Below are 14332 nucleotides of genomic sequence, written 5' to 3'. Positions count from 1 at the left end.
AAAACCTGCCAGAATCACGGGAGCTTTTTACCAAATCCAGTGGTCTTAACATTTTCTAAATACTTCTCTGAGTTTGAAAAGTCTTGCAGTCCAGGTGGTGCTGATATTTTTGTCAGTTTTTAAAAAGAGCCAAAAAAGAACTTCTGTACCAATGTGGATTCTCATTCATGTGACTATGAAAGGTAAATGCTGCATGTGGATTCTCTGTGGGAGAGTGCTCAAAGAGGAAGCTTTGGTTGAGTTAGAGAAATGCATGTTTAGGTGCATTGCCAGACTCTGGCTCTAAATGCCAGACCCATGGTGTGTGGATTGGACCAAAAAGGCACAAAGACTGGGTAATTTACTGCAGAGAGAGCTGTTAAGTACTTCTAAAAATTAGAAAAGATTTGTTAGCATTCAGCACATGTGAAATTCATGAGAGGAGTTCTATCAAGTAGATTCACCATGGCATAATAGAGAAAGGAATTTTATAAATAAACCCAGTGGAAAATGTTTCTCGTTGTTAAAAATGTTCCCTCGGATTTAAATTATTTGGAATTACATATTAATGAAAGTAAAATACCTTAGTGGTGGAGAAATGTTCTGATGGAAGTTACTTGAAGATTAAAGCAGTTTTCCTCATAGAAATTTATGAAAGGCTGAGCTATTTTGTGTTCTCCATCAAGAAATGAGAGTTGTCAGCACTTTCCAGGAAAACGGAGATACACAGTCTGTATCGGAAAAATGCCTGCAGCTCTGGCCAGAAGGAATCTGTGCCCACTGTGTGAGGAGGGGTTCAAGGAAGCCCAGCTCCAAATCACACTGAAGCTACAGATGGACAGGGAAGAAAAACACATAGGAAAATTTCCTCGAGTGAGATTAAAAAAAACCACTATAATATTAAATGTAGCTATCTAAGTGTAGATGTCAAGTCTTTCCTTGTTGCAGTCTACTTTCATTGCCACAAGTAAGAAGTACATACATACAGATGGCAAATCAGCACATCCATCTTAAGCTGGAATGATCTATTTTCTGAACATACCTTTTCCTGTTTTAGAGATGGGAAAACAACCAAAAATACCTAACTTTTTGGTGGAGGGTTCAAATGCGACAGTCCTCTCATCTCTCCCTGTGTTCACATATACTTAAAAGACATACATGCTCTTTTCACAGATTTTTTGGAACTGGCTTGGAGAAAGCTTTAATCAGTGTATTAATTTGAGAAGAGAAAAGCTTGCTCCATAGGAGGCATGGAGTTCAGCAGTTGAATCTACGAGTCAGTCACGCCTGGTCTCAATGGCCCTTTCTTTTTTGTTATTTTGGGCATCTCTCAGAATAACCTTCTAAAGTTAATGTTCTGTAACGTAGTGATCTGGTGCAAGACATTGCACAAAAAATACTATATTACAGTGTTCATACAGATTTTGAAAGGCGAAAACTCTGTGCATGTTAATTAAGCTAATTCAATTTCTTTTTCCATTCAGTAAGCAAGAAATGCATTATCATGTCCTGCTATTATTTCAGGAACTTGAGCAGAAATAGTCTTTTAGAGACAATTCACTAGAACTGTTTCTGGAAATTTAATAATTAAAAAGTCTAACATGTCTGTAGTTTGCTTTGCAGTATTTTCTCATGTCTGCAGTTGCACAAACAAAACCATACTTCCCAAATTACTATATGATATAGTAAACCAAGATTTTCATTGTTCCTAGGAGAGTATTTTTAAATGAGCTGGCAAGTCTCTTACAGATATTGGTAGAAACCCACTGCTATGGGTTAAAATGTAAAGGAAACTCATGACTTTTCTGTGCCTCAGGTTTGATGGATCCATCTGTTGATTTCCGAATAAGTACTCCCACAACTCTTTACTATGTGTTTAATTTTATTCATGCAGCTAAACATATTAACATCTAGGACAAGTGCTAATGTGGTCTGTTTCTTTGGGTTCTGGAATTTACTATAGAATTACAAAGTACAGGTCCATAATTAGTTGTATTGAGTAGCATCCAGAAGCCACAGGTGAGAAAGTTGGACTACTTTGTTTTCAAACATCTATGAGGAGGCTGGCCTTTCTGTCAACTGCTCATAGTCTGAAATAGACCAGGCATTGAAATGCTGAGAACTGAAAGATGTGAGTCATAGAATCATAGAGTATCCTGAGATGGATGGGAACCATAGGAACCATTGAGTTCAACTCCTGGCTCCACACAGGAATGTGAGATGATTTGACCTGGAGTATGAATTTAGTTTCAGAGGTTCAGTGCCTGACATACAGGACTTTTAATTATTCAACTATACTGTAGGAGAATAAACATTTGAGAGAAATAAATATTTGAGAGAATAGTGTTTGTGATTCAGTTTGTGTTGTTTTTTTGTTTTTTTTTTTTTTACAAGAAAGATCTAGTCTCCTTTTGTTCACCTCAATCATCAATACTGTATTGAACTATAGAGCAATAAGCTGATTTCCGTTAGAGTAACAGAGTAATATTATTTCCAGTTAGAATGCTTTAGGCATGGTAGTACCAAAGTATGATGTGTGCCTCCTGAAGGCAGAGGAAGACAATTTTTTTTGCCTGAAGAAATTTATGTTGAAAGGGCAAAAGCAGATGATGTAAGGTCTAGAAAATTGAAATCATCATTTGTATGATGGGTATTTCTTTCATTGGACAGAGAAAACATAATTTATAAGAAGCTCTTCAATTTTTGGATAGCAGTATTTAGATATATACCTTTCTATGCAAGACTGTTCTTAAGATAGCAGTAAACTAGTCCTAATACATCTATAAAGTATTTAATCTGCCCACTTTATATAACACTGTCTTCTGTTCTATAATCCTATCCATCATCTCATATCAATGATTTAATTGATGAAGGTACCTCATTAAAATGGTCTTGGTGCTTGGACTTTTTCTTAATGCAAGAGCATAATTTAGTATAAAAGTAGCAGTCTTAAATATAAACTCAAGGAAGAGCACATTTGTATCAAATTTATTCTTGATTTGGGGCAAGATGATTGAAAACTACATGGGGATGAATCTGGATCACTTCCCTTGTGATGTGGAGCCTTACCTGACTTTGTGTCCTCTTCCAGGAGGTGGAGGTCAATGAAGGGAAGTGGAAGTGGATCAGGGAGGACACAGGAGAAAGAGATATTGAGTTCTATGCAAAAGGAAAGGAGATCTGTTTTGACAGTTTAACAGGGAACTTTCATCTCAAAGCTGTTTTAGGAGTTGTATTTAATCTCTTCTTAGGTCTTGGAGCTCTCATGCATACAGGTTGATAAATCATTTGACCTTGGGAGACAGGTCTTTACTAAGATTAAATAATTTTCCCTTCTGTGCTGCATTTCACTTGAAGAGCTCACATTTCATAAAACTAGCCAGTTCCTCTTTGAAGGAGTTCAGTAGGTTAAGAAAATTTGCCCACTGCTTTTACTTCAGTGCTGGCAAACACAAGTGCACGGCAGCAGAACAAAATGGAGAACATAAGTGTGATCCAGGGCTCGACAGCGTTGCACTCCCTCATCAAATGAAAGCCTTCATATGCTACTATGGTGGCAAGAAAGTGTACATACTTACATACATTTTTTATATGTGTTTCTTCTGGAGTTGAGCAAGTGTGTTATGCTTCTGTGGCAAGATTATTTAGTGTGGGATGTATCAGGGATGTCCATTGTGAGAAGAGACCAGGACTGCCCCAGTTTCCGGCTTGTTGCAGAGAGTTCCAAAATGGACCCACAGTTGGCCAAAGTTGAGCCCATCAGCAAAGCTGGTGACATCTCTGTGATAACATAGTTAAGAAAGAATAGCCCAGCTGTGAGATAAGGGTGAGAAAATAAGAGAGAAACTGCCCTGCAGCCACCAAGGTCAGCGCGAAAAGAAGGCAGCAGGTGCTCCAGGCACGGAGCACAGATTTCCCTGCAGCCCAGCAGAGGCCCATAGTGAAGAAGGGAGCCCCCTGTAGCCCATGGAGAGCTCATGCAGGAGCAGGATTATGGCAGAAGCTGTTGTCTGTGAAGAAAATCCCAGGCTAGAGCAGTTTTTTGAACGGGGGTTGGTGGGTGACCCATGCTGAAGCAGTCTGTTTTTGAAGGACTGCACCCCATGTGAAGGACCCCTGCTGGAGAAGTTCTTGAAGAAAAACTGCAGACCATGGGAAGGACCCATGTTGGAGCAGTTTGCGAAAGGAAGAAGTATGAGGTGAAAGAAGCAGCAGAAACAAAGTGTTAAGAACAGATCACAAGTCCCATTTTTCATTTGGATTTCCAAACCATTGGGAAATGAAGACACAGCGATGAAAGACTGTTCTCATGTCTGGAAAACTCCCTTAAATCAAACTGTTCTGAGTGTTGCTGTTTTGGTGCTTCCACAGTTCATGACTTTATGGCAGATTGGTAGGCCTGTCAATGTATCTGTAGTGGCTAACCAGTGCTTTCAGATGTAGGAGCCTAAAACCTAAAGTATTCTAAAAGAGAGGTCAGCACTTTGTTTCAGAGCTTGTGCCCTGGAAGTCTTGGAGTCATGGCTGTGAAGGATGGTCCAGATACTTCCCTGTTAGACTGTGAGTTGGCCAAATTCCTGCCTACATGGTATAAGTACTGTAGGCTACCAAGGAAAATTAATACTGTTGGCAGATGAGCTGTGTTCTGCTTACCAGACTTAGTTTTGTAAATATATTCTTAGGATAGTATTTCATTTGCCTCTTAAAGAAATCAGAAAATTTGGGGGTCTGACCAAATAATGAAACAAGATCAATATCACTTTCACAAGGCAGGTTTTCACTTGCCTTGTGTACTTTTCACAGTTATTGTTACAGCCGTATGTGGACTCTGACATTCCACTTGTCTGCTTTTAAACTTTATGGGTATAACTTTTGAAAACCAGTAAATAAGAAATTGGGATTTTTTTTTTTTTTTGCATTTCTTTTTTAAGGAAATGCTTTGTCTTTAAAGTGAGAAAGAAGACCATGTGGGCATTGACTGTATATCTCAGTAAACGCTGCAGTGTACAATTTTTGCTATTATGGCATTATGATTTATTGTTTTTAAATGAAGGTCCCATGTGTCACCCATTCTTTTAAAGTGACAGTACAAAAGCATAATTCAAACTGCTAGAATAGAACATACCTAATTCATATTATAGGTACTAGGTAATATTAGGTAATATTGGATAATATTATAGGTAATAGGTAATAGTACCTTGTGTATTTAATGTACCACATTGTGCTTATCTTTAGTGAGAACAATGGTACTAAATTTGCAGGTGAAAGTCATATGTGTAATACTGAAATCAAGTTGTCAGCTATGAAGTGCTGTCTTGTTAAAAGACAAATTGTTATTCAATAAGTTTCAAACTATGCTCATGAAAGTCTGTTTGTCACTGCTTTATATTTATAGGGGAAAAATCTTGAACAAAATTATCTTGGAATGCTAATACTAGACTGTATTTTACCAAGTATAATTTAGTCCATTTATAATAAGTAAAATGCTTTTAGAATCATGAGAGAAATAAAGAATTGGGAAATCCAGGTAGTCATGTTTGCCTGGAGGCATTTTCTGAGAACAGTCGTGAGGTAGAATGCAAATCCTCATGGCTTTGCTGATTTTTGTGGTCGCTGCTGATTACTGTAAAATTGATTCAAGAGCGCTGCAGCATCTCTGCATATGTTTAAGCCTAATCTCCATAGTGTCAGAGGCATCTTTTCTCTCTGTGGGTATAGTACTGTGTAAGAAAATATTCTAATAACCTTCTTCATCTTAGCATTTCTTCTTATCAAGGAGCAAAGAAGGACACTATTCAGTAACTTGCCAGTCTTGATCTTAAGTATAGCAGTTTAAGCTCTCTTGGATTTGTTATTTCAAGACTTTAATGATAGTCAGGTAATGCTTTATTGCATTTGAAGTGTAGGCTGTGGGAAAGATAGTTTGCTTAGAAAATGCAAAGAGTTATTCTTCTGTTATTTTTAGTGAAAAGGTTAATATCATGTTTAATGACATTTCTACGTTTTTTTTGTCTGTCTTTTCCTTTTTCCCAACATCTTGAGAATTAATCTGAGCTTTAACTCCGCCAAGGGGACCATTTCACATCTTGATACTGATTTCTTGAATTTCTCTTCATGTAAAATCCTACTGTATGGACCATGTGTTAAGAAAAGTACTTTGTCTGCATAAAACTGGAAATAAGTAAGGCATTGCAAGGCCTTATCACCTTATAAAAGGTTTTCTCTAAACCAAAAATACATGTGTTAACTATATACACGTTGTATATTCAGCTCTTTCAGTTGGTAATGTCAACTGGACTGTGCTTGAGAATGGGAGTCCTGACAATTCCTTACATAAAGAGTTGTAGAACCTGAAGGAATCTTTTTGCAGAGGAAAGTAGCTTGCAGGATGTGACTGCAGAAATGAATGATTATACAAAAAAGACATAAGAAACAAATGTTTTTAAAGTCTTTGTCAGTAAGAAATCAGAAGTTAAAGAGGTTTGGGGTTTTTTTGCAGAAATCAGAGCCTACATTAGTGCTGCCAGTGAGAACTGAGACTTACAAAGGATGTCAATACAACTGCAGAAGGTCATTTAGATCTATAAATACAAAAGAAAGATATAGGAAAATAATTGAGACTGGTATGCATTGATGATGGAATGAAAAATCATGAAAATCTGGATATAGATTAAAACAAATAGGTATTTCACATTGATTTTCAGTCAAGGAGGATGTTGACCTTGAACGAAGAGGCTCGATGGGTAATGGGAATTCGGAAATTGCCCCTTTTTCCATAATTCTTGAAGAATTGGTTTACTGAAGGGCAGATGCAATAACAAATGCTTCTTAGTAGAGCTGTTAAATGAGTTGTGATACATATGAAAGTATAATAAGAATATAAGAATAGAAAGTATAATGCTTATTTTTAAAATGGACATAGAACCTGTCAGCCATGCAGCAGCTAACATCAATAGTCTGTAAAGTAATAGGACAAATTTTTATGGAAATTAAAATACAGCTCTAGACTTAAAATGGGGTAAAATGCAACCAGGAATTAATAGAATAGAAAGTATGGGTCTAATCAATACCTTCCTATTGCCAAGAGACTGAAGTAAAATAACCATGCTCCTATGGAAGGGTATCTATGAAAATAGATGCAAAGAGGAGATTTACAAGGTAGGTGTGGAACTAAGAGTAAGATGGCAACAAATGCTAATAGAAGAGCTTATACGAGGCTGGAGAAGCGTAACCGATGTCAAGAAGGTACTAAGAGACTGCTTTTATAACTTACATGTGGTTAAAAAGTCATAGTATGCAGATGGAATTTGCTGGTGAGGCAGACACAGACATCTGCAGAAAGTTCAGAGTAGACTAAGAAAATAACTGGAAATATATAATTCTGAGGAGTACAGCAATAGATGTGACATAATGGAAAAGTTGTACATTGGTGGCTAATAAACATATTGTGCACTAAGCAGAAACTCATCTTTTGGAAATGACCCAGGAAGACAAAAGAGCAGAATTTTGATCCTGAAATGATTGTCAGCCATTGCTGAGATGCACATTTAGAAAAAAGAGCAATGTGATCTTACGGTATGTCAGCAGAAGTGTTTTACAGTAGAGATAAGGAAGTAATGCAAAAAGATGCAGAAAGCCTTCAATTGAAATTCTGAGCAGGTTGTTCATCTATGTTGAAGACAGACGAGATGAAACTGAGAAAGCACAGAACAGCACTTTTCGGGATGATTAGGGAAATGGAGCGCCAGTCATTTGATGGTTTTAGGAGGTTTATGCTCTGTGGTCCAGCAAAGCAAACACTAAGGGCTTTGTTAAGAGCTGTGTATCAACATATTGAAGGGGACCTTTGAAGAAGGAAGAAAGCTTTTTAACCATTAAAAGTATTCATATATACTCTGACTGTGAAAATCTTTAGGTTAGGTGTTGAAACAGTGGGGCAATACATAAAATCCCAGAACTACCCTCCAGTGACTTGTTCCAGTTCCGGCTTCAGATAAATCACTGAAATCTAAGAAGAATGTAAAAGTTTTATTTTTACTCTTCATGCTGTAATATGAAACAATTAAAGCTGAACTGATTTGAATAAGCCTGTTTGCTAAGAGTGTATGTGGTACTCTGACTGTGCTGATCTGTCTGGGTAACTGTGACCTCCAGGCTGGAAGTGAGGAGAACTCTTCATAGATGTCTTCTAGTTAAAAGTGCATGACTTGTGTTTTCCCTTGTTCAGTGTGTATGTAGGAATGGGCTGGCAGGAGAGATGGTCTGGAACAGGAGTACCTCAGAAATACATACCTATGATGACACCCTGGCTGTTCGTTTCTTAATTTTCTGTGATTGTGGGATAGCTAACTGATAATTATCACACCGGGTTTCTAGTAAGCTGTTCTATACTTCAAGAAAAATGGGGATGTTTTTCATTGGGACCTTATTAGTTGCTAGAAAGGCTGTACTTAGTCAAGAAAATACCCTCGTGTCTGTTTCAATGTCCATACATTAGTAAGCTGTTATCTAGTCAGCTGAAATCAATAGAAGTCTTTCTTTATGTCTTAAATGATCCCAAGAGCAAATCAAAGTTCAGAATATATATTAAGGTCATTTGTTTTTTGGTTTTGAGGTTGACACAGAGTAGAAATAAAAGATTTGGGGCAATAGGCTGGTCACAATGACTTACATTTTGCTTCAGCTGGTCTCTTAAAGTCAAAAAGAGGGTTCCTTTAAGTAGTTTGTTATCTTGTCAGTGTCTGTAATAGTCTTAATGCAGAATGGCGGCTCCATGCTTAAATATGGGTGAACCTTCTACACTGCTATGATTTAAAATGTCCAGATTTCACTCCTGAGATCAATGACATTTTTTTGATATTTTTCATATTTTGAAATGTGAACACTTTTTTGATTAAAATAGTGTAAATGATCAAACCCTGATAGTGTACAGAGCTATGACTAAAACAGCATATGTTGACTTCCCACTGGCATGCAAAACCATATTATTTAGTTTCTATTTTAGAATTAAAAACAAAAACAAAAAAACCGCTATAGATAATGTAATGTTTTATGAATAGATTCCTAAAGTGACAAAATTTTATTGTGATATTTACGAAGGCTGCTCCAAAAGTAATGCTTCTTATTTATTTCCATGGAAACTACAACAGATACAAAAAGTGCAGTTACAGTATTTGATAGAGCAAATTTCAGGCTACAAAACATTATTTTTCAACATAATCACCACCATTATCTATGCATCCATCTTTTATGAGCCTGGACAGATGGAAGTCAGGAGGCACCAAATCCAGACTATACAGTGGGTGTGGTAGTGGTGTGGTAGTCCAGTCAAGATTGGCAGTGCACTCCATGGTCTTCAGACTGGTCTTGGGCCTGGCATTATGATGTTGCAAGAGAAAGATTCTCTTCTTCTCTGATCTGACTCTGGAAGTTTGAGCCTTTAGCTTAGTCAGCTTTGCAATGTAGCGATCAGAGCTGATGGTTTGTCTGAATTCCAGGAAATCCAAAAGAATCACTTTCCTATCCCAATAGACAGTGCATATCACTGCATCTTGAACTTTTTGTTCAATGGGGAGTTCACATGTCACCATTCCATGCACTGCCATTCTGACTCCGACTCATAGTGGTGATACCACATCTCATCACTGGTAATGATGTGATCCAGGAAATTGTCATCTTCAGACTCATATTGGTTCAACGGGTACTGACAAACTTGCATATGGTGTTTTTTCTGTTCCTGTGTGAGCTTTCGTGGGAACCATCTGGCACAAACTTTGCGATATTCCAACATTGCCACAATCGTTTCCAACACACTGAAGCCAATATTCAGCTCTATATACAGATCCTTGGTTGTAATCTGCTGTTTGGTGTGGTTGAGCTGATTGAGACCCTCTTAATTTTGTGCTGCGAAAGCTGTGCATGGCCATCTCAAACATGGCTTTTCTTTCACATCGCTGTCACCACTGCTGAAATGCACCACCCATCACCTCACTGTGCTCACATCCACTTTTTGGTCTCCATAAATGTTCAGAAAGCATCAATCAATGTCAATGGGTGCCATGTTTTCCACATTTAGGGGTTTAGGTACACACCTTTGCTTCATCTGCACTTCCATGTCAGACACCATTCTGTCAGACTGCCCCTCTGCTGCCACCTGTCATACAGAAACAAAATGTAACTTAACACTGATGGGAAGGTTCAACCTGTACTGCTGTCCCACCAGCATTGGCCTCTGATGTTGTGGACCAGCATGATAAAATAGGAGGTATTACTTTCAGAGCAGCCCTTGTATTTACTGGTTTCCAGAATGAAATACACATAAATAGTGAAGTTAACTATACAGGCAGAAATGGAAACCTTTAAATTATGAAACTAGGGATGCTGGAGTAAGTGCATATTTACAGATTTTGCCACTAAATGAACTCTTTTTTTTTTTTCTTCCAGTCTGCTCCCAGTATTCTAGAGGAGTTTTTGCCATTTTTGGACTTTATGATAAGAGATCAGTACATACCTTGACCTCATTCTGCAGCGCCTTGCACATCTCCCTCATCACACCGAGTTTCCCCACCGAGGGTGAGAGTCAGTTTGTGCTACAGCTGCGGCCATCGCTGCGGGGAGCCCTTCTGAGCTTGCTGGATCACTACGAATGGAACCGCTTTGTCTTCCTGTATGACACAGATCGAGGTGAGTTGTAACCACTTTTATTATATCAGTTCAATTAACTTTTGCAAGAACTCTGCATTTCTATATGGCATTGAGAGCTTGGGGAGTCAAATTTAAAGGCTCTTCGATTTTAAATACCTTTGTCTGGGTAGCTCTGTCACTGAAGGAATAATTCCTTCATCTGCAAATAGTGGACACTGAATGCAAATAGTAATCGACCAGATGAAGCCTGCACTTCAAGAACTTCTAGAATAATAAAACATTTTAATTAATGCTAGTGAAATAGAGACACAGTTTGATAAGCAGAATTGTGCAGCTCAGTTCACTCTTCAGATCACTCCATAAGTGACAACAGTAGCAAGAAGTTGAGAGGGCTGACCACTTCTCTGCTGCACCTGCATCGGTGTGAGCTGAGATGTGAGCAAGCCCACTGAGCCTCTCATGCCTTGTGAAGTCAGGACAGGCTCACTGAGTGTGTGGCCCTTAGGTTGCAGCAGAGAAATGAGTGGTGCAGAGAAGAGGCAGCAGCAGCCTTCTCCATGTGCTACTGCTTTCATCTGGAGTTTCTTCTGCGATCGACCATGCTTTTATAAAATTTATAATGCATCACAAAAAACTACACTTTTTATTCGCATTCTCCTTTTCACACCATAGAGCATCTCAGAACTTTTAAGTGGTAAAAAACTACAAGTGCATCACTGCATCTTGTCATCTACTGCCTAATTGAGAAGTAAAATCTCCCGTTCTTCATGCTGTGTGTTCATTCTGATAGCAAAGCATTTTGCCTTGGCGTATGGAAGGGGATTTAGCCAACATGGCTGAGCTTCTGGGAAAGAGGCAAGATTTTTATGTTGATGGCTTACTTTCAGGGGAAAAGTGAGTGGCGTGGCTGTAGTCAAATAACTATTATACAGTTTCACTGTAGCTCCCCATGTGGACAGACTATTTTGAATTGAAGTGGCTTTATTCCAGTGTCATTATTCTGCAGTAGAAACAGGAAATCATACTGACCTAACTAAATCTGTTTAATTATTTCATTATGGCTATAGTAGTCAATTTTCTGGTATATGCAGTCACTAAATTTTAATGAGATTTTAGTGAGTTTTTAGCACTGCCTAAATAACTGAACTTAAATAAAAAAAGAGTAGTGCACTAAAATAAAAAGGGCTTGCATTGTTCCATAATTGCTTGTGTTGTTTTTAGTTTGTTTTTTTTTAACTAATCTGACTGTAAGTTTTTTTTATTTTTTTTTTTAATGTTTGCTGGTCCAGTAAGGGAAGTTTTGGGAAGCTGTTGTGTTAGAGGACAACATTTTGAGTGATGCACAATTTGTCACTACAACTCCAGTCACCTTCAATATATGAACTACCACGATTACGGATTCGCAAATAGCACACAGCCCGATTCATCTAGCAGCGTTCCATGAGCTTATTCACAATTTCCTCATAATTTGTCTAGCGGTGCTATATCAGAACTAACACAGCTGGATCAGTAAAGGAATTTTGGCCATGCCCTATCAGAATTCACATGGCTGCCTTAGTGAATGGTGCAGTTTATTAGCAACAGGTTACAGGTTCTTGTGGATTGCCACTGGTAATTCACTGTCTGCAAAGCATGTGAGGTTAACCAAAACCAATACAAAGCATGTGCAAAGAACTAACAGTAATACAGCCTGGCCAGAAGCATGCTAAATTATAAAACAAACTTTACCGTGATTACCGCATTTCCCAGGGAAGCACTCTGCATAACCAAGTGTGTGAACCATACCAGTAGGTGTCCCTATGGGCGGGAATAGAGGCTTGGCCTGTCAACTGATCCCAGAGTTTGCAGTTGTTCTACCAACTTGTCTGTGATGGTATCTTCCCTAATCTTACCCCCTCTTCAGCCATTTTTATACTATTTCTAATTCTACAGGTGGAGCTTGAGTGACTCTGGTCATCTATACCTTTCTTCTGATTGGTGTAAAATTCTCTTATTTCACTTTTAAAAGTACAGGTTAAAAAGTTCAGAGCACATGCTTAGTGAGGAGTGGTCACACCTTGGAGGTGGGTAGCTTTTGAGATGGAGGTGTATTTTTGGCATTATATTGAGTGTATAATGACCAAAATTCACCCAAAGCATGGCATTTTGTAAAAAAAAGAGTGGCAGACTTTTGGCCTGGGGTAGCAGGTAGTTTTATCAGTGCATTGGCACCACCAAGTCCCCATCTCAGCATTGTTCTTCTTAGAGTCTGTACATCACATTCTCCTGACATCACCGACAACTAAGGTTGCCTAGGGAACTACTATGCATCACAGAACTTGGCCTCAGAATCTCCACTCCACTCTACCTTCTGTGCTATTTAATGGCTTGCACTTTGCTTTTGTACCCCTATGAACAATCTGTACCTTAATTTTAAGTGAACAGTGCTATACCTTAACTTTCAGGTTGCCTGTAGCAATTATTCCACATTCTAAAACATTCTAGATAACTAAAAGAAAAGAGAAAAAATAATGAATTTAAAAGTGTTCTTATTCAAGACATCATAATGGGGAGCAAGAAAACAAGCACACAATTACAGATGTGATCCTACAAGTTCAACAAATAGTCATGAGAAGAAGAGCAAAACCAGCAGTCACCTTTCTTATCTAAATTCACATGCTTAATTAGATTAAGGCATCATTTTTAAGCATGCAGTATCACACCAAGGGCAGTTTCAGAACATCATCTGTAACAGCATGGTCAATAAACAATTCTTATGGCGCTGAACTCAGCACCTCTCAACGCATCGGTATGTCTTTGATAGAGAGATGACATTTGCCAGCTGTACGCAGAGAGTGCTACATTGGACTGTCTCTCAAAATCTGAATAGGTCTTGTGACTCCATTTAATGCAGGAGAAAATAAGATTTGATGTACCTTTAAGTATTAGGATAAATGTAAAGATATAATAATTTTCACTACCACTCCGCAATACAATTTTGAATGTGGAGCTCAGAAATGATAAGAAAAAAAATAAATATCATCTTTTAATTTAGTGTAATCAGAAAAAAAAATCATTACTCTTGAATCACGGTAGGGTTTCTGTGAGACCAGAACTTAGTCACATCCAGATTTTTGCCAAAGATTCTTCCTCTCCATTCCAGACATGTCCCTGTCTCTCTGAGCAGCTCCATCCAACCAAACTGTGGGGATGGGAACAACTGTCACATCTTCTTTTTTACATTGCTCCTGCAAGTTTCTCTTTGCAGCTTAACCAGAAAGTTATAAATAAATTCTTATGGAGGAAGGTAAATAATAAGCATGCGTTCCAGCCAGACTCGGGTGCTGTTTAGGAAGAAGGCAGCATTCTGCAGTGTTGTTTCCAGATATGCTGTCCCAGCCTTTCCATCCTACTTGCCTCCCTCTTCTGTTGCATACAGCTCAGTTCTTAGAGGACGAACAGATAACTCCTATGACCAAGGTAGGTGTCTCTGTTGTATCACTCTGTTTGTCTCCGGACAGATCCTCAGCTTTCTGTAGAACTCCAGTCTATTTGCTACTGGAATGCATTGTCACTGCAACTCTCCAAGTCACTGTCACACACTGCACTTGGGTTTATGCCATGGAGTAGTCTTGGCACTCACAAACTCCAGTGAGCTTGTAGCTCCTGCCAGTATGTTAAATCTCCTTTTCTGACATTCTACCAGACTTGCAGTCTGAAAAATCACTGT

The 14332-nt window shown here is 38.4% G+C and overlaps 1 protein-coding gene across 3 annotated transcripts in view; it reads left to right on the top strand.

The window, feature by feature from the left end:
• Nucleotides 1-14332, top strand: part of GRIA4 (glutamate ionotropic receptor AMPA type subunit 4) — a 221470-nt gene that overhangs the window by 63304 nt on the left and 143834 nt on the right. For all 3 annotated transcript variants that reach the window (XM_021380710.1, XM_021380726.1, XM_021380718.1), the window contains exon 3: nt 10423-10662. In XM_021380710.1, coding sequence (XP_021236385.1) covers nt 10423-10662 — 240 coding nt within the window. The remainder of the gene's footprint in view (nt 1-10422; nt 10663-14332) is intronic.

The sequence above is a fragment of the Numida meleagris genome, chromosome 1 (assembly GCF_002078875.1).
Source record: "Numida meleagris isolate 19003 breed g44 Domestic line chromosome 1, NumMel1.0, whole genome shotgun sequence".
NCBI lineage: Eukaryota > Metazoa > Chordata > Aves > Galliformes > Numididae > Numida > Numida meleagris.
Note: the sequence above shows the minus strand (reverse complement) of the source record. Positions and strands in the feature narration are given on the sequence as shown.